The sequence below is a fragment of the Argiope bruennichi genome, chromosome 2 (assembly GCF_947563725.1).
Source record: "Argiope bruennichi chromosome 2, qqArgBrue1.1, whole genome shotgun sequence".
In the NCBI taxonomy this organism is placed as follows: Eukaryota; Metazoa; Arthropoda; class Arachnida; order Araneae; family Araneidae; genus Argiope; species Argiope bruennichi.
Genome location: NC_079152.1, coordinates 34,860,997 through 34,886,716, shown reverse-complemented (window position 1 = coordinate 34,886,716; position 25,720 = coordinate 34,860,997). Strand labels below are relative to the sequence as shown.

At 30.4% G+C, this 25,720-nt stretch overlaps 1 protein-coding gene across 2 annotated transcripts in view; it reads right to left on the bottom strand.

The window, feature by feature from the left end:
* Positions 1-2,893: 2,893 nt before the first annotated feature.
* The window catches only part of LOC129989523 (uncharacterized), a 42,065-nt gene continuing 19,238 nt past the window's right edge, over positions 2,894-25,720 (bottom strand). For both annotated transcript variants that reach the window (XM_056098081.1, XM_056098082.1), the window contains exons 4-5: positions 6,814-6,974; positions 2,894-5,735 (exon numbers count right to left, since the gene is read on the bottom strand). In XM_056098081.1, coding sequence (XP_055954056.1) covers positions 5,513-5,735; positions 6,814-6,974 — 384 coding nt within the window. In that variant the 3' untranslated portion in view covers positions 2,894-5,512. The remainder of the gene's footprint in view (positions 5,736-6,813; positions 6,975-25,720) is intronic.

Here is a 25,720-nt window from a genome sequence, read left to right as displayed (position 1 = left end):
AGAAATTTAAGCAAATAACTCGGAATATTCGTTGATTTTTTAGTTTATATTGTTGTTCTATTGTTCTATTTTTTAGTTTTTGTATTCATAAACAGACACCCATCTTTCAAAAACATTTTTTTCGAATTAAGAGAGTGGACATTCATTCATTCCTGATAGTAATTTTTAGGCAGATTCCTATAGGAAGACTACCTATTTTAAATTGCCTTCACAACTTTTCATAAATGAGGCAGGAAGAAGTTTAAGCAAACAATTCGGAACACTCGTTGATGTAGGAGGTATATATTGTTCTATTTTTTAGTTTTTGTATTCATAAACAGGCATCCATCTTTCAAAAACATTTCTTTCGAACTAAGAGAATGGACATTCATTTATTCCTGACAGTAATTTTTAGGCTGATTCCTATAGGAAGACTACTTATTTTAAATTGCCTTCACAGCTTTTCATAAATGAGGCAGGAAGAAGTTTCGCCAAATAACTTTACCTTAAATATCTTTCAAACGCCCTTAAAAATTAAATCTTGCCTTATATTAACCATGACAAACCAATCAGAAATCATTTTTATATCATTTAGCGTAAATGAAAGACCTATTTTCCTCTATACTGTCTCTCGAAATCTCTTTCCTCGATAAAAGATAAAACATGGAGAGAAAAATCATTAAACGAGAGAAGGAATAAAGTCTACTAATGCGTGACAAAAACGTAAAATTGGCTTTTTCTGTCATCCAGCTGATTGGATGGCAAAAAGTAATTACCAAAACGGCAATCGACTGCCTCTCTGCCATGGCATTTGATTTATCTCCTCTTCCTGTCCCATAATGAAATGAAAAAAGGCTTCATCCATGATGAGGGATGATTTTGGAAGCCATCATTTAATGGAACTTAATTTTTCTATTTAGAGCATTGCTTCTATCGTAAAGATAATCTTAAGATTTAATTTGAGTGTCACGCATCGAAAATTGTCCTTTAATCGAAACCGAAATGCATTCTTTCTTTATTAAGACTTTTTTAGCTAAGAGAAAGACCAATTTCGAGCACTCGTTTTTATCAGAACGCAATTTAAGTTAGCGAAATCAATTTCGTACTGATTGTAATTAAAAGTTAAAGTGAAAATTGCTGGAATTTTGTTCATTTTGAAATATTTACTTATTTATAGAGATATAAATATATAAAAATAGGTCATAATATTTACTGAAATTCTCACACATATGTTCTCTCCCATATGAACATATGCGTGTGAGAACACATGATACATAAGGAGAATAGAAAGTATTGAAATTTTTTATGAATCTCAGTTCTTGATGCGAAAAAAATGAAGTTTTGCCTATCTACTATCAACTAAATAATGTTAAAAGGCCATGAGCTGGATGAAGAAATTCGTCATGTGGTTTTCTTGTCAAAAAATAGATATGTATATAGGTTCAGAGTTATCTACCTGCAGGTACAAATATTCCTCTATATTATGAACTCAATAATTCAAAAACTAGTTTTATGTATAAATACACTGGATAGTTTTTAAGGATGGATCACAAACGGGTCTATAAAGCATAAAAAAGTAAACATATCTAGATGTAAAGTGAAATGAAATAATGCCAGAATGTTAGGATCTTACAATAATGATAATTATTGTCATTTGAAATCCAAAATAGTTTGAAAATTGTTCAAGGGACAAAACGGTCGTTTTAAGCTTAATGCAAAGTGAAAATAAAATGCAATTACTATCTTCAGGTATTCTGGCGGAGGATATCAATATGGAACATGACCAGCATGGTGGTTAATGCAAGTTTACACACATCCTGTAAATATAAAAAATTATTGTAATTGTAATAACTTTAAATCAATCAATTTAGTTTTTATATCAAACAAATCTTTTTTAAATTAAAAATGATGGAGTCCTATTTATACACCTGACTTATTCCCTGTCTTACTGTAATTATAACGTGTTTACTTATAACTTGCTGTAAAAATTATTTTTTTCTTTTGTGATGACACAGATAATTTTCTCGTAAACTAATGTAAAACATATTTTGAGAATTTTCTTTAAGAATTTTAAATTGAAATCTATCAAAACAACAGAATCAGAGGTCACTTTATTGATTTTATTGTTCTTAAATACTCCAATACTAAATGCTTAATAAATAAATAAAAATCCAAATAAACATTCCTTAGAAAACTAAAAGAAATACATTGTATTACATGAAAATAAATGATGAAATTATATTCAAGAAATAATGAAAAATGTTGAGGTATTTATAGGTCAAAATAAAATAATTGAGGTATTTTGTAAGTTATTTTACATAAAATATATGAATAACCATATAAAATGCATGGCATTCAAACCAAATGTATAATTAATCATACAAATTATTTATTGTGGATGGAGTTAATTTTCTAGAAAAAAAAAACCATTGTAAAAATTTTTTTCTGTTCTATTTATCAATCATTGTAAATTAACACATATTTATCTATTTTTTTACCTTTAATTCTATTTGTATGCATTAATTCGTAATGAAGAAATTCTCGTGACTGTTTCTAAAAATTTTAATCAATAATATATAATTTTTTTGTTTATTATAAGTAAAATGTGACAAAACAAACATAATTACTACTGATAAATGAACTTAAATAACTATGAATGTTAATAAAATAAATAATGTATAGTTAATTATTGATATATAAACTAAAGAGCAATTATGCTTATAAGCAATATATTTGTTTTTGTCCCTGAGTTCATACTGATAAAGTTGAACTAAAAATGTATAAATGAAAGCAGAAATAATTCTTATATGTTCATTCTAATCATTTATAGATAAAAGATGTCATTGAAAATATATTTAGAAAAGCAATTACTGTAGTAATTAGTGATAGTAAAAATTATTATTTTTTTTTATCTTTTAAAAATATATTCACATAAACTTCAATTATTATTAATAGAGAAATCTGTTCAGATATTTTCGATGAAATTAACTCTTCAAAGGTACCGACATATATGCATATATTCAATTTTCTTTTAAATTAAAATTATTCCTAGGAAAAAAAATAAAATATGATGGATGAGAATTCAAAAGAATAAATTCAATCTTTTGCTCTTCCCAGAATGGTTGCCGATATAAAATAAAAATAATATAATAAAATAAGAAATTTCATCTTATTATCATCTAAAAATCACATTAACGTAGAAGTTAAATAAAATATGAATTCAATTAAGAATTGTTGGTAGCTTAAAAGATTTTATGAATATTCAATAATTTATAAGAAAGTCATTACAATTTCAAAAACGAATATATGGATGCTTAAAATAGTTGAACAACAAGGTTAAAAGATTAAAAATGTTTTTGAATTTTCATTGTATAAAAGACTTAGGGTTATTTGAAATTAGACGAATAAAATCTATGCTCAAAATAATTGCGAATGTCACAGATTTAATCAAAGAGTTTTCATTATTTTTTATGCTAAAACAATTTATTATATGATAAATGCAGTTAGATTTTGATTTTTTTGTTTTAAACTTTTGGTGTCAAAAAAGTAACTTTTTTTAAAAATAGGCTGTTTTCGCAAATAACAATCAATCATGACGCGAAATCTACATCTTTGATTGTAAAAATCTAATTTTGAAGTACGATTTGTCAAAGCGAATTCTAAACCTCCAATAACATTCAAGCGATCATTAATACAATGGATAATCAGCAGTGGATTTATGCATTTTGAGGTCCTAGAAACACTTTTTAATAGGCACTTTTTATATAAATATATCTAGATTCATATTAATATGTTAATGAATTTATTCAGTATTTTACTTAGTGAAAAGATATATGCTTTTATCTAGTCATTGATTAGGATTCATGACTTCGCGTGATCTAAATCCGTATAAATTGATACCTAAGCAAATGATAATTTTTATAAAGATTGTAATAACTAAGCAAACGTCAATGAAATAGGAATCTAATCAATTATAAATGACAAGACAAATCTTGATCTGATATTTTGTATTCATAAAATCTGTATGTTTTGCAAAATTCATTATTTGGAAATAAGACATAATATTTTTCGATCGATTTTCTTGAATCTCCAGTGGCTTTAGGCAACAGCCAAATCGTAAATAAATCTCTGCGGATAATCAAATGATGTGGAGATAGAGAAATTTCGATATAAAAATTATCGACTTTCATCGAAATCAAACTCTACTAGGTGATCATGAACATAATTTACAATCCATTCAAACTAATACTTAAATCCTATCATTATCCTTTTAGAATAATATTTAGCACTATTGCTATGCTCTTCTGCTCTACCTAGCACGGACCAATGAGAAAACTGGAACCCTGATTCAAATGATCCTTTTAAAGGAGGGCAGTGGAAAAAAATTTTTTTACTTCAGTTAGTTAAACTCTTCTGCAATGACTAATCTACATTCCATCCCGGCCAAAATCTAAATCCCCCTCCTACTACTACTATTTTTACTCTATAATCATATTTAGCCCTATTGCTATGCTCTTCTGCTGTACCTAGCATGGGCCAGTGACAAAACTGGAACCATAATTCAAATGATCCTTTTAAAGGAGGACAGTGGAAAAGAAAAAAAAATCACTTCAGTTAGTTAACTTTTCTGCAATGACTAATCTACACTCCATTCTGGCCAAAATCTAAATCCTCCTTCTACTACTAATGTGTTTACTCTATAATCATATTGCCTAGCTATGTTATGTACCATATATGTTACGTCTATATACCATATATGTTATGTACCTATATATGTTATGTCTAGCCCCATTGTTATGTACTTCTGCTCTACCTAGCATGGACCAATTATACTAGATTTCTTCCTGTTTACAATTTAGTTGTCAAGTTTTTTAATCGTATTTAAACTTTTCACTATTAAGCTGGTTCAAACTAGCCGTGCAAGATCTACACACCGTTGGACCTGGTTTCCTACTCAAACGAGGAATTCATTATGTAAAGCGAGGCAATCAGCAATCTTCAGTGATAATGTTTTACATCTTGGATCCCACATTTAAACAGAAATCGGCTTAAATTATACTAAATTAGCCTATATTAATATAAAACTTTCAAGGTCGTGTTTGTAGTGAAAAATTAAGTCTTTGAGCTCTATGTAATGTGGTGGTTCATTAGATATTGGTTTTTATCTCTTTCTACATTCTCTCTAAAAAAGATTCTTAGAATTATTTGCATTTCATATAAAGAACCTAATATATATATATAAAAAAAACATTTTCATCTACATTTTTCCTACAATTTGGTAATAACATCCAAACTACTTTGGAAATCCACTATTGCCACACTTTCATTGTAATCAATATTAATTGCATAATTTTGAATTCAGCTAATTTTTTTTTAAAGTTTTAGTTAAATAACATCAAGAAATGGTTATTATTATTTCAAATAAATCATCTTTTGAAAATCTACGAAGGATTTAATTTACAAGATCCAAATAACTTTCAATCGAAATCTCTTAAATATTAAGCATGAATATGGATGAAGAATAATGGTGACATCAGCCTTGTGAAGGATGAATCTCTTGCTCTCCGTGATCAATATCTTCTGGATTTCCCGAAGACTGGGGATACGTGGAGGTGAAGTCCCAATTATTGTCGACGTAGTGGCAGAAGTATTTGTTGCATTTGCCGGAATTGTGTCTTCCGTGAGTAGCTGCAGCTTTGAGACGCTTCTTGAAAGGTTTGGGAATGAATTCGTTGCCCAGCATATGACCAAGGAGACTGAAACAAATGGAAACATTTATACACAAGGTGTTTGGAAATTAACATGCCAAATGACCAAACGTGGGGGTTTAATTTAGTATAATTTAGTTATATTAATGTCCCGTTTTAAAGTAACTCTAGGGCTATTTTGGGACGGACCTCGTAATTTTGAACCGCAGTCAGATGATGAGGACGACACCAGAGCTGACACCCCCTCTCCAAACTTTCACACCATTCCAACGGAAAGCAAAACCTGGTGGAGCTAACTAAAATGTGCCGTGTTCAACTGACAGAAACGTCAAGTTTAGTTAGCATAAAGTGCTTTTTAAGTTTAGAAACCACTTTTGAAAGTGAGCGATTTCATGAATACAAGATCGGTACGTTTCAAGAAGAGCTGGAATCAAGCCTTTCACTAGAGCGAGATTCGGATATTAAGCTATTTTTTCCCTTTTTTTTTTCCGAGTAATTCGCTAACAGCTCACAAACGAATGGACAATATTTTAAAAATAAATTGAAATTTTATAGTGCGTTTAACCAAATATTTTCAGAAAGAAAGAAATGCAGTAATATGAGCATTTAAATTGAGCATTAAATGCAGCAAATTTTGAATTTGATGAAGTTTAATCTAAACAAGTATAAGTATTTTAATTTATTAACAAAATACATCGTCAAAAATTATTTGTTATCATTAGTTATTGTCAATAACAAATTACCATCTTATTTCTTCTGAAAATTATTTTAGTGAAACTTGTTTTAACTTGACGCGGACTGAATGGCTCAGTGGCAGAAAGCTATGAACTGAAAGCGACAGTTCGCAAGTCCGTATCTGACTGCATGCAAGTTACCTAAAAATTGCTTTGTTGTTGATTTACTTTCTTTTATTTCTCTTTCATTCTAGAATGTTCTTATAATTTCTGTATCTTTCTAAATTTGGAAGATTTGAGTTATTTCGTTTTACGTATAAAAACAGATGTAATGTTTAGTTCCTTGAATAAAGATTCGAGTTGAGATGAGAAGGTGTTATCTTTGTCTTTAGTTAACACACGGTTTATCTACGCTAACTTCATCTACCCAACAATATAAACAAGTTTCTTACATGGAGGTGACTGTCCTTTCGAGTTCTGGCGCCTTTTCGTTGGCAGGATCACCGAATTCACAAGACAGTCTCTCCAAACAGTGGTCTTCAGGACTAAGAAGTCCATTGCATTGGAGATAATTCACCATCACTCGTGATTGCTGCTTCTCGTCGTAATTTACCTGCAGAAAAAAGACTATAAATTAAAGCAAAGTTTATTTTTATTTATGTTTTGTATCTAAATGCGTTTTAATGTTTTATGGCAATCTTAACTGTTAACTGCAAAATTTTGTTTCAAAAAATCTCTTATGCAGAATATAAAGTTAGAGTATCAAAAGACATATATCAATCAAAATGTAGAACTTATTTATTTTCTGTATTTAAATTCTTTTATATTTTTTATTGTCATTTAAAGGAAAAAGTTTTGTTTCAGAGATCTCTTATAGAGAGAGTATATAAATAAAAAACAAGACAAATATTTTTATTATAATTTCACACCAAAATTAAACCAGAAGCTCAGATTTTTAATCCAAGAATTATCAATTCATTGTCAGAAAAAACCTGTCCTTTTGAATATGTCAAAGTTATGAATATATTAAGAAATCAGGAGCCGGCGTCCTAGCATAGGAGTAGTGCGTCTTCCCCGTGATCTGCGCGTACCGGGTTTGAGTCCTGGTTTGGGCACGGTTGTTCTTCCGTTGTTCTATCTGTGAGAGATGCGAATGTGCCCTCCTGTAAAAAGGGGTTGTGCAAGCGAATGAGAGATGCGTGAGTAACTAAGTCGTACTCTTGGCCCTAGTTGGCGCTACTGAAACAAGAGACGCTGCCTTCAGGTTAAATCGGCTGTCTTCAAACAACGGGCTTGTCTGTGGCAAGTGCCATAAGAAACAACAGAAATCAGGAGTATACTCCCCAAATCTTTCTTGGATACTCTCTAAAAAAAGTACTGTCCCTTTTTTCCCGCCCAAAAAATTATGGACTGTGGGCAAGAATGTGAACACATCAAATGCGCAGACTTTAATTTTCAAATTCCTACATATGAGATTTGTGTGTTTCATAGTCTAGCAAAGAAAACCAGTACTTAGGTACTAATTGTATGGCAAAGAAAACCAGTACTTAGGTACTAATTGTATGGCAAAGTTACTCGAACAATAATTATGAAATATTTATTTTTGACGTGAGTCTAGTGCGATATGTTAGGCAATTTTCTTTTTGACGATTAATCTTTGGCATTCGATTAATACGCGAGTATCAGAAAATCAATTATGTATTTTGCCCGATTATTTCGCATATCGATTGAACTTCAATTGTAATCACAAGATCATGTACCAAATTTCATTTATTAAAGTCACTGAGTTTTTAAATTATTACATTTACATGTATCGCAAAGTAGAAATCGGTAAAAGGTTAACTCTTTGAAGGATTTGTTTTCAAACTTGATGCAGTTTAAATGCTAAATCTGTTTATCAAATTTCGTGTAACCAGCTATTTACGTTTGGTGGCTATCAAGTTCATTTATACTTGGATGATCGAATAAATACTTCGTCTGAATGGATTTCTAACAAACATTTGTAGAAATCTACAAATTTGGAACAAATGGTCCATATATCGAATTTTATCCATCTAGTTAAACGCATTTTTCAGTTATCGCGTCAACATACAGACAACCATAATTCTAAGAATTTGTTTTTCACATTTAGGGAAGTCTAAAACGTGGAGATTTATCAAAATTACAATACTTTCTTTTTGTGTGCTTAATGTAAAAGAAAATAAAAATATATACTTTAATTGGAATAATTTTACTGGTAAAAAAATGTAATAAAATTAAGTTTTTCTCATAAAAATTTCATATGAAATCATTTTTGATAGTTTTTAACTTATCACTAAGATGACATTTAAAGAAACAACTTTATTTTGAAGATTTTTTTTGTCGCATTCAATTAAGAAAATTAGATTTTGGGCTTAATTTAAAAAATTATCAAATGCATTCAAAAATTTATGATACTGAATCGTCTTACAAAATTTTAGTTTGTTAAAGATTAATGAAACTGATATTATAACCATAACAATAAATAATAAAAAAATCATAAAAAAATAAAAGAGATAAGATAAATAAATCTCTTGTGTATGTCCAATTTTTTTCAGCTTTTCTAGACGAAAACTAATTTAAAACAAGAAGTTGTAAGTGGGATGTTAAAATTCCTAGCTCGCTATTGGAATACAATCGCGTAACTGAATTAACTGTAATAATTAACTGGCACTTTATAAAATCCATTTATTAATGGAAATATGGAAGTGATTAAATTCAATAAGCATCAAAAATATTGTGCTCTTCGTATAACTTTGTAAATAGTATCCTTATATCAAAGATTTTTTTTCTTTTCAATTTAATACGAAGGCAGATAATCAATCGTCTTTCTGAGCGTCTTCGGCTACCGTAAAATTGAATTTCTTCAGCAAATATCGTATCGCTAGTCCATAAACAGAATATCTTGTATTGTCAATATACATCACAAGAACCGCCGATGATCAGAAGATGGCTCACATTTTAATGGTAACTATGGAAACGGTACCGTGCCATTCCAAGTTAAACATAATATGACTGAAGAGTTATCTTCTCAAATTTCTATATCACGGATGGCAACTTCTCCCGCCTTCCCAATCAGCGCCTTAATCAAATTGGTAAGCTGAGTGAATCCACATGGACAAATGAATGTTAACTTCCCAGAGCTTCCTAAGGAGGGTAGGAACAAGTTAAATAAATTTGTTTCAATTAAAACGTAGCAGTTAATTTTAGATTAATTTGTAAGTTCCCAAGCTTTTTGGGCTCGGAATCTAATTTCTAATATCAGTTGTTGTTCTGCCTTCCCATTTAATGAAGGAATTAAATTCTGCCATGTGTGTATGGGTATTAAACATCCTTTGAAGAAATATACGTGAAGTTGAGTTTCAGAATATTTATTCTTCGTGTTTCTAAAGGAGCGATGTATTGAGAAATACTCAAAAAATTACGGAAATACGACTTTTATTTAAAAATTGTTTTATCACCAAAATATGCGCTTATATTCAACTAAAGCAACCTTATAAATATATAGTGCTAAACAAAACGCATACTTAGAAGAATAAATGTACATTTGAATGACGTTTTTCTTAAAAACCAGGTTTTAATTAGATTGAAATATGTTTGAAATGTCCCAGGTGTCTTAACCTTTGAAGAAATTTCATAAAACTGATAATGAAGATTTTGATCTAACATTGAAAGGAAATTGGGTATGCAATTTATGTGTAGAAATCTTTTAGATAGTTAAAAATCAACTTTAGTTTTATAAAAAGCGCAAAATTCTTATAAAAATTAAAAGCATGTGCAAAAAACATTTCTAAACAATAAAATTTTAAGTAAAATTAAAAAAAATCATACCTAATTTTGTTTCAAATCAATTCATTCATGAAAATAAGAGGAAAAATAATAGAAAAAAATATTAAACAGTCTTAAATTTTTAAAAATTATATATTTTTAATTTAAAAAGATAATATAAATTCTAATTCTGAGAGTTTTTTTAAGACATTTGACATATTTTAAAACATACGAGTACAAAATTTCATCACTATAAGTAAACATTTCGTAAAAATACCTAAAAGAAATCCGCCATCCTCGTTAATCAAATACTTTAATTTTTATCTTTTATTTAATTTTAGTTAAATTTCTTATATATAACTTGATATCCATAATACCGTAAAATCACCTGACATTAAAGATGTATAGCTTTAATTATGATAAAAATGCTTTGTTTAATTTCCAATGGAGACCAGATTCATGATATCATAGCATTAATAAATACGTAAATGTTTGGTTCATTTATTTTATAATTTTCGCAGTAATATAATTTCACTTTTCTTTATCAGTCTCGTAAACTACACATATATTAAACATCAGCTTTCTTTATTTTTCAATGACAGAAAATACTCAAGCGCTTAGATAGTTAATGAAGCAATGAAAATGGTTTGAACTTGAGGGCAACAACGTAATCTATTGTTAAAAATTAAGCAAAAAAAAAACGTTAAAAAAATCCAGCAAAAATTTGCATGATCTTAAAATAATATAATAAAAAAATAATTTTTGAAATAGTGTAAAAATTTTCTGAATGATAATAGTTTCGGACATTATCAGGAATCAATAAGATATATATATATATACAGTCAGTCACAAAAGTCTACATACACCCGTTAATTTTCGCAGATCTAGCACTTTACTCATATTTTTGAATATACAACTTTATTTTCGTTAACATCTTGGATAATAACTCATATCTAACAAAAAAATTATGAACAAATTCGTTAATATAACAAAAATTAACAACATATTAAATTATGTAGTCACAAAAGACTACATACATAGACAGAACAATACAAACTTTCAGAATTAAATGTCAAAAAAATGTAACATTAATACTTTGTAAGACCTCCCTTTTGAAGTAACAACTGCCTGAATTCGGTTTGGCATCGACATAACCAGATTTTTTGTCGTCTCAGGTGTAATTTGAGACCATGCAAGCTCTCTTGCCTTCTTTAGGGTTTCCTTGCTTGTTACCGATTGCTCCCGAACTCTCCTATCAACTTCCTCCCAAAAGTGTTCGATGGGATTAAGGTCTGGGGACTGTGGCGGCGAATGGAGCTGTTTGGGTGTTTTATAGAGTAGCCATTCCTTAACAATCTTAGCTGTATGTTTTGGGTCGTTGTCTTGCTGGAAGACAAAGTTGTTCCCAAGTCCCAATTTTCGAACCGATGGAAGTAGATTGTCTTGCAAAATCTTCAGGTATTCAAATCGATTCATTATGCCATCGATAAACACTAAATTGCCCACCCCAGTGGCCTCCATTGCTCCCTAAACCATAACACTGCCTCCACCGTGTTTCACAGTTGGAGTCAAATTCTCGGGATTCATTTCTGTGTTGTTGTTGTTGTTGTTTTTTTCCACCAGATTTTTCCGCGGCCATCACTCCCGAACACGTTGAACTTACTCTCATCTGTAAAAACAACTATTTTCCAAAAATTAAAATCTTGGACAATATGTGCAGAAGCAAAATCAAGTCTCTTTTGTTTGTTAGTAGATGAAATGAACGGCTTTCGTATAGAAACTCTACCATTGTAGCCGGCTGATCGAAGAATTCTACGAACAGTTTCTGGATGCACTTTCTTTCCACTAGCTGTTGCAATTTGATTCGCTAATTTTAGAGCACTAATTTTCGGATTTTTCTTCACTTTTCTTACTATGGTTATTGCATCACGATCATTAAGCTTCCTTGGACAACCACATCGATATTTGTTAAGCACATAACATAATTTCTGTAGATTGTTTAAACAGTTGACCGACTTTTTTTTTTTACAATTTTTGCAATTTCTGCATAATATTTCTTTTCACATTTCATTCTTACTATCATATTTCGAAGTTCTAAAGATGTTTCCTTTCCCTGGCTCATTTTATTGAAGTTACAATGTCAAAAAATCTCGGGAAATGAATATTAGAATAGATAACGAAACATGTAACCTCAAACTAAGACAATCTTCCAAAATAACTTCGTATGCAAATTTTTTTCCGTCCGCCAATCAGGTGTATGCAGACTTTTGCGACTTGATAATTACTATACAAATCACAAAATTACCTAGAAATTATTATTTCTGAATATTTTTATTATGGAAAACAAATTTTTTAAAGAAAACTGAAGGAGTGATATGATTTTTAAAATTGAAATTTAATTGCTTTTTGAGAAACCTTTATTTTGATCAGTGTATGTAGATTTTTGTGACTGACTGTATATATATATATATATATATATATATATATATATATATATATATATATATATATATATATATATATATATATATATATATATATATATATATATATATATATATATATATATATATATATATATATATATATATATATATATATATAATTTAAATCTTAATTAATTTTCAAATTTTTATCTTACTCATATTTACTTCATTCCAAAGTATTTTCTTGATCCAATTATACCTTTTTTTTTATTTAATTAATGCTACACGAGCTCTGTGAAACTGCTTTAATCAGCATTTCAGCATTTTGACACGGGAGGCGATTGGAGGGATAAAGATCTGTCAAGCTAAGCAAATTCTTTTAAAAGATACCTTTATTTTATTTTCTTAAGTCTACACGTATCAAAGAATCCCTATCAGAATCTCACGGGGTAAAATCACTCAGGAAAAATATTTCTGGTTCTTTTCGCTCTTTTGCTCTTTTCTTGTATCGTGGACTGACATGTATCGTCGATTCTTGCTTGTACATAAATTATGTCTCCCGGGATGGAATAAAGCTAAGTTTTAAAATGTTCAAAAGTCTCTCTTTCTCTCTCTCTCTCTCTCTCTCTCTCTCTTTATATATATATATATATATATATATATATATATATATATATATATATATATATATATATATATATATATATATATCAAATAATGAAAGACCACAAACATATATAAGAATTTTTATGAATAAAAAGTAGTTCTACCTTTGGTATTAAATATTGTTTGGGTTAGCCTGGAAATCGAATGATACAAATGTTGAATAATGTTCTGAAAAATATTGTACTATTCTTTATGGATATATTGCGAAAACTTTGGTAGAGATGACGGTACAGATATGGATTCCGGATTCAGGCCATGTCACTACATTCTCGTGTTCAGCAAAAGTAAATTGGTAAAATCCGGCTGCATGAAGAGGAGCAATATTATCGTGGAAAATTCCATCTCTTGTAGGAAACAAAGTTTGTATCACAGGATGGACTTAGCTAAAGCTTCTCCTTACTTCTCTTCAGTGATCCTTCGTTTCAGGGTTGCGATAAGGCGAGCAGAAACCACTACACTGCAACCAAAACCGTGATAGATCCATCTCCATGCTTGTTGTTGGTGGTGGTGTTACTTATGACACTTTGCAAGCCCGCTGACAGTTATCTGTCAGGGATTTAAGCCAAGTGGGCGTCTCTTGTTTTTTCAGTAGCGCCAATTAGGCCAATAGTACGACTTAGCTACTTCATGCGTCACATTCGCTTGCACAACCACTTTTCAGAGGGGGGCACATTCACACATCGAACATAGAAGAAGAAGAACAATGCCCGAACCGCGACTCGAACCCGGGATGTCCAGATCATGGGCAGGTTGCCAGGACGCTGGCACCACCATGCTTGATCACAAGAAACAGACAATCACGATTGCAACTTATGTGGTTGTCCCTTAAACATGTACCCATTCACTTATAGGAAAAACTGTGAAAAATGATTCGTCTGATCATATCATCAATAATGTTTTGTTAATATGACGTTTGGCATTATCACCTGCAACAAGTGATAGTGCCAAATGTCATATTAACTGTATAAATATTCAGTTTATAAGGGGGCTTCCTAACTATAACTGCTGACATTGGAGAATCCATTAGTGATTGACCTCCCCCACCATTTTGGCTATCGTTCCTTACTTTTTAGGGCTTTGTAAGTCGCTGTCAGTTTCGTTCAGTCAGCTTCTCCTTGTACTACTGTTTGTATGCTGTCATGACTTTAGAACCATATTTCTAGAAACGCCTAAAACTGGGATGTCACAGTTCCCCATGTCAATAGTGGTCCTATAATTTGTCCTCCTTGAAAGTTTGTGAGGTCCAGCATTTTAAACTATTTACAAAAATGCAAGACGTATACAATTTCCTAAAGCTACCTCATATTACCATGACATATACTTTGTACATTAAAAAACTGGCAGCTAGGATTATACATTATTGCTTACATAGTACAAATGTCACTTTCATTTACAAGTGTTCCCATTATTTTTCTAACCACACACGTGTGTGTGTGTGTGTGTGTGTGTGTGTGTGTGTGTGTGTGTGTGTGTGTGTGTGTGTGTGTGTGTGTGTGTGTGTGTGTGTCAGAGAGAGAGAGAGAGAGAGAGAGAGCGTGTGTGTACAAAACACATATTTTTGAGCAGTTGCGTGGTCAAAGAGAGAGAAGATGCTTTGAATTTTTTTTTAAACTTCGCTTTCATTCCATCCCGGGAAGCATAATTTACTTACAAGAAACGAGGACGAACTGACGCCCTTTCACAAATGATACAAGAACAGACGAGAGCGTAAAGAGAACGAAATCGTTTTCCCTAGTCATTATAAACTTTGACATTCTGACAACGATTTTTTTACAAGTGTCGATTTAGGAAAGAGAATTATCTATAATTCTCTTTAAAAGAATTTGTTTAGATCAACAGGTTTTTATTCCTTCACTCGAAGCGTGAGAACCGCTAATTTAAGTACTTTTACAGAACTTCAGTAGCATTAATTAAATCAAAAATGTTGAATTGGATCAGGAAATAAGAGAACATTTTAGAATGAATTTAATATTGGTTAAATTACGATAAAAATTTGGAAATTAATTAGGATTTAATTTAGATTTAGAGATATCATTACACACACACATAAATATATATAAATCAAGTGATAAAGAAAAAATATTAAAGACAAGAAATTGTTATAAATAAATGAAAAATTGTACTCATTGATATCTTTTCCATCGCTTCCTTAGAGAATTGGTATGGCTGTAAAGCTGACGTGATTCCTTCATACATTTATATTATATATGCAATAATAAATGTTGAATAATTAAAAACTCTATATCTGAGGGAATTTCTAAATATTATTATCTTAATTTATTCAGAGAATTAATTAGAATTACGTTCAGAATATTATCGGAAAAAAATTAGCTACATTAAAATACTAAATCAGTGATACTGATTCCAGAACATTCAAATAAAAATTAGAAAAGAGGCGAAAAAGTCAATATATATATATTTTTTTTAATCCTAACATCTCCTAAAAGTAGGAATTAAATTCAAATTGGCTTTTTTTATTAATGTTTTTATCTATTAACTACTTTATATTTACATTTCAAAATTAATAATGCATGTGTTTAGTGACTGAACTGTAATTAAATTAGTGTTTCTTCGTTGTTTCTTTATTTAAACATGTTTAAATAAATTTACTTTCTGTTTCTTTTTCAAATAAATTCTAAACGTTTTGATAGTTTTCTGATTAGAGATACATTAAACGTAAAAGAGGAGAATTTCTTAGTTTGAAAAATATAAATATTTTGCTTGTAAATCCCTTTCATATTAAACAACGAATCTATTCTATTCAAACAGATTCGTTGTTTAATATAAAATATTAATCATTCAAATTCGAATTCAAAACTCTGTATAATTATGTATTCAGAATGAAAGTAGAATTTCTTTCCTAAAATATTAAGAAACAAAATATTCATTACTAATATTTATTGTTGGTATTTTAATTTAAGTCTTCGAGTCTGTAAAAATTAAGCTACTTGATGTTTTATAATATTTTTCGCTATACCACAAAGAACAGATTCTTTTCAGGTAGAGCATAGTAGCTGAACCGTACGAAAAACTTCAAGGCAGTACATTAAAAACTGTTTCTTACAAATATTATTTCTTTTTTTAAATTTGTAAATGCACTCACATACTCCTATTTTGAAAACAAAAATGTATTACGTTGTAATACATTGTAATGTAATAAGTTGTAAAATGTAATTACGTTGTCAAAGTTATCACTGCAAATAATGGTCCTTTAAAAGCTGAAGTTTTGATCAATTTCGATACAAAAAAGAAAAGATTATTTTTTTATCATGTCAGACTGCACTGAAATAAGAGATAAAAAAGAAGTGCCGAGTGATATTATTCTGATTAAAGACGCTAGCATCTTCTAATATTGAAAAACTTACTTGTTCAGGATATTGAAAAAGAGTTATTACTTTTTACACAATGGCGGTCTTGTTCATAAGCTAGAAAACCTTAAATATGGATGCTATGGTTATTTTCTGATTGAGTGATCAAAGAATTTTAAAACACTAACTACGTTTGGTTTAATATGGTTTTGGAATTGTTTAAGAAGATTCGTATAAGATTGTCTTTAAAGCTAAATCCTTCTTTCTCTTGTTTTAGATTTAGGTTTCAGAAATACACTGAATTCCTTTTATTAATAAAAAGGGATTACATTTGCAATCAAGAGAAATAAACCAAATAGGTACGTTCTTCTCTCTCTTGTTTTAGATTTAGGTTTCAAAAATGCACTGAATTCCTTTTATTAATAAAAAGGGATTACATTTGCAATCAAGAGAAATAAACCAAATAGGTACGTTCTTCTCTCTCTTGTTTTAGATTTAGGTTTCAAAAATGCACTGAATTCCTTTTATTAATAAAAAGGGATTACATTTGCAATCAAGAGAAATAAACCAAATAGGTACGTTCTTCTCTCTCTTGTTTTAGATTTAGGTTTCAGAAATACACTGAATTCCTTTTATTAATAAAAAGGGATTACATTTGCAATCAAGAGAAATAAACCAAATAGGTACGTTCTTCTCTCTCTTGTTTTAGATTTAGGTTTCAGAAATGCACTGAATTCCTTTTATTAATAAAAAGGGATTACATTTGCAATCAAGAGAAATAAACCAAATAGGTACGTTCTTCTCTCTCTTGTTTTAGATTTAGGTTTCAGAAATACACTGAATTCCTTTTATTAATAAAAAGGGATAACATTTGCAATCAAGAGAAATAAACCAAATAGGTACGTTCTATTATAGACTCGTATAAAACTTGTAAGGAAGTGGATCATTTTTTTTCTTTCAAGATAATATTTGATTGATGATAATTTCTTTATATGCCATCTTAATGAAAATATTTGCGCTCTCCAACTTACGTAGACATGCAAAAACTCAGATACTCAAGAAAACGTTTGATACATAGAAGATTAAGCCTTGTCATATCTCTTAAATTCGAATATAGGTATCGACAGAGAGTGCAGAGTATCGATCGTATCAGAACTTCCCTTTCAATATCAAATCCCGTATACTCATTAACTTAATTATGTTTCATTGTATTACTGTTAATTTGTTATTGTCAAATATACTTAGTTTTGAATTTGTATTTCAATCAAAGTGAAAAATATAATCAAGATGTGTGCGATAATTGTGTTAGTTATTACTGTATATTTTAAGATGTTCAAATCACGTCCGGGTCACCAATGTGCAAGTTTGAGATTCGAACTCGCAACGTTAGGGTTCATAGCCACTAGACAAAAGTGCACACTCATGTCCGGAAGTTGTTATCTGACTTATGAAGTTACCACCACAATGTTTTTCTGAATTGTTATAAAACTTTCGGTTCTTCAAGTTTAGCTCAATTTTCTTCTTTTTTTATCAAAGGAATTAAGGCATTACTGACATTACTGACAATCCACTTTATGATGACTCATTTCTAGAAGGAAAAAAAAAAGCAATTCCGATATCAATAAAAATGCTGCAAATGGAGTCAATTATTCTTTTGGGGCGTCTTTCTTATAGTCAATTTATTTCGAAAAATGAACAAAGCGAAATATTTCATGCCTTTAAGATAGTATACTAACAAAAATGGGAACAAACAGACAAACAATCTGTTAAGGAATTTAGTGTAACACCATGGATAGCTTTACAGTTCTAAACTCATAGATTAACCACTCCAACCCGTCCGAAGACACACGGAAAAACTTCGAGGACCATACCATCGCGACAGCAACACTGGCGGGAACTGTGGTTGCGTCCTATGGGCCATCACCGGCCACGGTACAACACTTCCCTAAAGAAGTACCTCCGTCATTGATGGGAAGAGCCAACTCCCACCTTTCTTTATACCCACAGGGGTGGCGAGAACCAACCATCATGCCAGAACCTTCTCAACCTCAATTACGAGGTGTCCCCGAAGAGCAAATTTTCTGTTCTAAAGATAAAACGGCTTTCTAACTTATGGTAAGTAGCTGTCCTGTTCGTACGAGCATGGGCACACTCTCAGGAGAAAAAAATACCATTTGACAAATATTCCTCTAAAGAGTGAAACATGACCACAGCTTTGATATAAAGACCCTATATCAAATTTTAGCCATCTAGTTGTTTTTGCTCTTGATTTTCTGAGTTGACAGACATAAAATCCAACTGACATAATTCCCCCACCCCCACCCCAAAAAAGAAACTTTTTTTTCAAACTCTGGTTAGATCTAAAACGTGAGCATTTATCGAAGTTCCATTATTATGCGATTGCTATAATTTCTTTGCTTAAATGCTCGAGAAGTTTAGTTTAGTTTAGTTATATCAACGCACCTTTTCAAAACAACGCTAGAACTAATTTAGGACGGTCCTCTTTATTTCAAACCACGGTCAGATGACGAAGATGACACCTGAGTTGGCACCACCTCACCAAACTTCCGTACTACTCTAGCAGGAGAGCTTTTGGCCCCGACCGATTTAACGTGCACCAGACCTGCTTACACGGTGGTTTTTAGGTGGAATCGTGTCTCGAACTTGGAGCCTACCGGTTCCGATCCGGTAGGCTTAGAGGCCACCAAGGCCTCTAAATAGCAACAAACATCCTAGTTACGCCGCATTTTTTTTTTTTTTTTTTTTTTGGATACCAAAGCAAATTTTAAAAAGATAAATATAATCTGCATTAAAATTTGAATAAATCATAGAACTAAAAAAATCTAATGCATAATTTCGCTCCTACAATAAGACAAAAATAAGGTCTTCTTTTATAAATAATTTTCATATTGTTTTACTTAATATTAAATTGGCTTAATTTTAAATCTGAAATTTAAAAAAAAAGCCTTAAACTACTCTCTCAAACAAAGTAAATAAAGCTTCGATTCTGAATACCATTATGGCAAGGCTGCCGAAATTCATTTCATTTCCGAGATATGAAATGTGTTGAACTAATCTGGATAATACAATGAATTCCCAAATATCCATTAAATTATCTCCGAAATGCATCGGATTTGGGGCCGAAAATATTTTAAACTTCATTATCGGATTACGGGACGACCGCTTAATAATTCTGAACCATCGAATGACTTTTGGGAAGTGCAGATAACCTGCTTAAAATGCTTTTAGAGCTTGCAAGGCAATTAACGAAACATTATTCATGGAAACGATGGAAAGTTTTCACTGTACGAAGCACGTTTGCTTCACAAGATGATTAAGTCTTATTCTGTGTAAATTCTCTCGTAGGAAGAGTTAAGAAAAGAAGGGAATAGTAAGTAAAGCACAGTTTACACATTTTTCAAGGGACTAAGGTAAAATGATGTAAAAATGAAAAGACGTGAAATTGAAATTTAAATAAACAACTTTGACTATTACAAATTTAATGCAAATTCATTTAAAAGTAATAATTTTATTTTTTAAAATACTAATATATTATATTATAATCTGGAAAATAATAAATACATTTTAAAACTAAACATTTATTATCAAAATGAGAAAAATCATGTTTTTATTATTTATCTTGAGTGAGTGCTTTTCTAATTTAATGCGACCTATACCCATGAAAGTACACGTGTTGTTAAAAAAAGTCTTTAATCTGACCTAATGATTTTTTTTAATAATGAATATATCATTATGAATCGAATAAGTTCATTCTATTCTTTTTCACAAGCATCTTGGCAAATAAAACTAACTCGACGTTTTTCAATGTAGTCAATTATGACTTTTTAAATATATATATAGAAAAGTAAAAAAATCAAGTTAATAGGAAAATCAAATTAAACCAAATAAAAAAAGAATCCGGCATGAAGACTTTTTCAAGGGCAACCCTCAGGCAGGGATTCAAAAAAAGGGATTTTTTTCTGTGAAGGAATGCAGACTAGATAGTCTAATAATGATTCCTCGTGACCCGAAAATCCCCTGATATTAGGCACAAGAGATATACCATTTTAACAGAAAGGAAAATACAAAACAATAAATTAAAAGAAAACATCCACTAATAACCAAAAATACAATAACAAAAATAACAATAATTACAAAAATACCATATAATAACACTCAAACCAGTAATGTAAACAATAAGGAAAGGACATACCAGCAGCAGGCAAAGAAATGTTAAGCTATCGATTGTGATTCCCGCTTTTTAACACCTTCAAGCTAACGTATTTAAGGTAAAAACAATTGTAGGATCACAGCGCCATCTATTGAGTGATCTACTATGCAAGGAAAGTTCTATTTTTATTTTAGGTAAAAGATTAATCCCAAACCATACCTTGTTTAATCAAAAAATTGATATTACAGTAATTTCTGGGCAATTCATTATTACTTAAATTTTTAATGAGGATATTTGATGCTTCAATATAGGAATTTTTATTATTGCAAACCCTTTTAATCCTGTTAAATTGTGAGAAAATTTGATTTTTGAAAATTTTAGAGTTTAGATTGGAATGATAATTACAAAGTTTTGTTATTTTAAAGTTGAAATAACAAAACTTTTTTTAAATTCAATTTGGTTTTCCTATTAACTTGATTTTTTACTTTTGTCTCAATTCATCTGTGTTTTAGAAGTAGCTGTATTTGCGCGCTCTAAATACTATGATGTTTTTCCTGTTCCGTTTTTAGTTTTTAGTTTGAATAAGAAATAATTTTTAGTTGCGATTCCGAAACTATTTAGTTTCGTTTTCGTTTTCAAAATATTTCTTACTTTAGTTTGGTTACTTATATATATATATATATATATTATACTTGTTCATCGCTTAAATTGCCATGAGGCACCTGATTTATCAATTATGGATAACTGTCATATTGCATATGAAGTGTCATTGCATTCCTCATATCAGGCCAGCATGTAGTTGATAGGACTGATTGTTTCCTATAAGATCCAAAGCCGGAATGCCACGCAAATGCATTTCAACTTATTCAAAGTAAAATGTAACATCGATTTATTTTTTATCATTAATTTTAAGATCTTTCCATGTGCTACTTATATGTGACTGCAATTTATCTGCTGATATATATGTTGCATTTTTTAAAGCCATTAATTTTATGCTGAAATGCAACTCGATGAAAAGGAAAGAGATGTCTTTTAGTTACCTTATACAGAAGACTAACGCTTTCTATATTGAGGGATGGTTCCCCTTCCGTCTTACAGTTGGCCTCAGAAGCCATAAGAAATCAGAGTGGTCCTTGCTGCTAAGCTTCTGTGGTGGTAACATTATAAGCCAGTTAACAACTTCCGGAGAAGAGTGTATACTTTTGTCTAGTGGCTTTGTTACTCGGCTATGAACCCTAACGTTGCGAGTTCGAACCTCAACCCGCACATTGGTGACTCTGGTTCTGAACAACCGCATCCTTCATTCAGCTGTCGTGGCTCCATCTACCGGCAACAACCACTCACACACGCTCGCCGTCGCCCGCCATAACACTTGGCGCGATTATAACGTTCGTCGCTCGCCATAACGCCTGGCGCGATAATCACGTTCGTCGCTCGCCATAACTGGCGCGATAAGCTCTACCGACTCACTGGTGGGGGACTGTTGTGGTGGTGACATTATAAGCCAGTTAACAACTTCCGGAGAAGAGTGTACTCTTTTGTCTAGTGGCTTTGTTACTCGGCAACGAACCCTAACGTTGTGAGTTCGAACCTCAACCCGCACACTTCCATAGAAGAGTTTGCGTATTTATTGTATAACATTTTTGATATTTTGTTTAATTACTTAGGAAAAGACGCAAAAAGACTTAGTAAATCTGAGAAAATTCTTCCCTTTCTTTATATATATATAGCTCTCTCTTTCACACACACACACACACAGAGAGAGAGAGAGAGGCGGACTGTGATATGCGTAAAAGGATCCACAGGCCGCCGGTAAGCTATGTGCAGTCTTTAGACATACAAATAATTATTCGGTTTTTCTATTTGATTTACATTGTTCTTTATATACATATGAAAGGAATATCAGATATTCTCGATCCGAGATATTCTCAGTTCCGAGTTTTCAAATGATTTTTATCTTATCTTATCTTAGTGAATTATTTTTTGATTTTTTTTTAAATATTACATGTAATAATACCAAAATAGCCGATTTGTATCAAAATGTGCTAATATAAGAAACTTAAATGAATTTCTACCTATACCTAATTCTACCTACCTCTTTCTACAGTAATCTGTTTCTTTAGTAACCACCGTAAATGTAGACATTTGTCTGGAAGTGTTCTCGTGGTGGACACGCCTGCATAGACTAGGCAGTAACTAGTCTGCCTAGTCTATGTAATTTAAAAATGTTTCCGGTTTACCACCATTTGTGAGAAAAGAGTTCGAAGTAAATGGAACCTAATAAATTTATGGTTGCTGAACGTAGCTCAGAAACATCTATATTTTAATCGGGCAAATAAATTGAAGTGTTACCGAAATTAGGATAGCTAATTATAAAAATGTATTCCCGTTAATATACAGAAAATAATTTGAATCTGCAAAAAGAATTTATGATCAATGAATACAAAGACTTCCACATTAAACCTAAAATTTAAAAAAATACCTAAAATAATTGCTATTAATGTGCAACCTAGCTAATTTGGACGTTTTTAATTCTAATTCATTGATAATTCGAATTTTTCTCTGACCTCTTGAATTTCCTACAAATATTGTGTAGAACTATCTTTTGTGTAAAAGACATTTTATTTTATTTTATTTAAAGTCAATATTGCAAATTGTAGCTTTAAAAATAAACGTTATTGAATAACTTTTTAAGGTCCTTGATCCCCTTTCGTCTCTGACTGCTATTCAAGAAAAATTATATATTCAATATATTATATAATTGATTATAGATTATACAATTAAAATTCAATGGAATTTTTTTTTTGAAATTTATATAAGTTTATTATTATTCTTATTAAAAAATTATGCATTTTTTATTAATAAATATTATTTTATTATTGTTTCATATTACATATTTTATTTATTCTTTATGCCATACTTAGTAAAATTATCAAATATTATGACAGAATTACTCTTTGACAATTATGCTTAAACAATTAAGAAAATGACAATTATGCTTGTCATTTTCTCTTGTTGCATTTTTAGATATTTTACTTAATTTGCATTTTTGGGTAAATTCAGTTTTTGTAGCAGCTTCCAATATTATTTTTTTCTCATTATTTTGCATTATTTGCATACAAAAACATTATTTTTTAATAGAATTAAAATTGCTTCACAAATATATTCAGATATATCATTAGAAGCTCATAATAAAATAGATAAATAATAAACGAAGAATTTTTAAATATTCAGATGAGAAAAAAAGATTTTTTTTTGTTTGCTTGTTTGGCACAAACACAGGCACAATAATAATGAAAAAAAATTCAATTTCAGCTGGATTTTGAAATAATATTTCTTAAACAACAAGAAAATTATTATTCGTCCTTTATAGCAATTCTGATAGTCGGAAACAATATGATTTAACTCTTTTCTACATAGTCATTTAAATAACAATAATTTTGATTCAAATCAGAAAATTATTTTCCGTCCTTTATATCAATTCTGATTGTCGGAAACAATATGATTTAACTCTTTTCTACATAGTCATAGTAAATTACTAGCAATAATTTTGATTCAAATCAGAAAATTATTTTCCGTCCTTTATAGCAATTCTGATAGTCGGAAACAATATGATTTAACTCTTTTCTACATAGTCATTTAAATAACAATAATTTTGATTCAAATCAGAAAATTATTTATGTTTACAAATCATACAGACTGGTCACAAAGTCTTTTTCAGGTTACTACAGAGAAGTTGAATGTTATGCAGTACAATTATTAAATTTCTTTTATTATGAAATAGACGTATTCTAATTTCTTAGTCTAACTATTGGAACAACTAAAGTAGAAATATTGCTGTTACAAAATTTTTCCTAAAGCGCCATAGAGCAAATCACTCGCGATTAAGCTATGCAACATGAGTCGATAAAGCAATATCATGCCATGGACGCCATTTACAATGCTAATTCAATGTTCATGATGGGTGTGTGTGTGAAAAAAAATCATATTATTCTCCAAGTGTCAATTACCTTCGCTATGTCACTGCATATAAATTGTATCTTCTGGTAGAGAATGTCACAAAAAATTATTTTAAGATACCAGAAAGTATATAATAATAATTAATGACTGAACAGTTCAAACAATAAAATAAAAAATATATATATTTCTTAATTCCTTAATAAACTTGCTTTTTTTATAATTTTTTATAAAATTATATTTATAAAATTTCATAATTTTTTTATATTGTGGTTGAAGGTTAATTGGGAACCAGGTCTATCGAATATTGTTAATATAATATAGGACCATGCACTTCTAAGGAGGACCCTGCTTCACAATTCTTAAGACTGATTCCTCTCATCATTATTGTAATGTCTTTTAGTAGAATTTTAGCACTTTTGGCGATAAAATTGTTAATTAATTCGTCTGGCACATTGTTAGATTGTCCGCTTTCACTTGAAAACCCATGTCGCATTTTGGATTTATAAAACTATCCAACTGAAAAATAAGAATCTTTTAATTTAGTTTCATTGAAAGGAATCTGTAATGGATCCCCTCGCAGGAATATTTCATGCACTACTTTGGGCTACAAACTTCATAAAAAATGCCCAAAAAATTGGCCATAAAATCCTTTTTATTAAATGGAGTTTTCAGAAGCTGCTGCTAAACAATAGTTTACAGAATTCTAAATGGAACATCAATATTCTTTCCTTCTATTTTTGTTAATCCTACATCCTTGTCGAATTCTTTTTAAAATATCATTTCATCTTCCAATTAATGTGCTTTACACCTTTGAGACATTTCAAGTTTTTGAAAAATAGCCAGAGTTTCACTATAGTAAAAAGCGTGAAACTCAGAGACATAGAGATTGAAGAATGATGGGCGTATCAAACAGACCAGTCCAAAGAAGTGACAATGAACTGACACGCTCTTTGTCCATTCCTTACCTTCCAGGCATTGGATGTTCCTAGATGTTCTACCATTATGGCATCCTTTGTTTGAAATGGCATGGAGGGGAGGGATT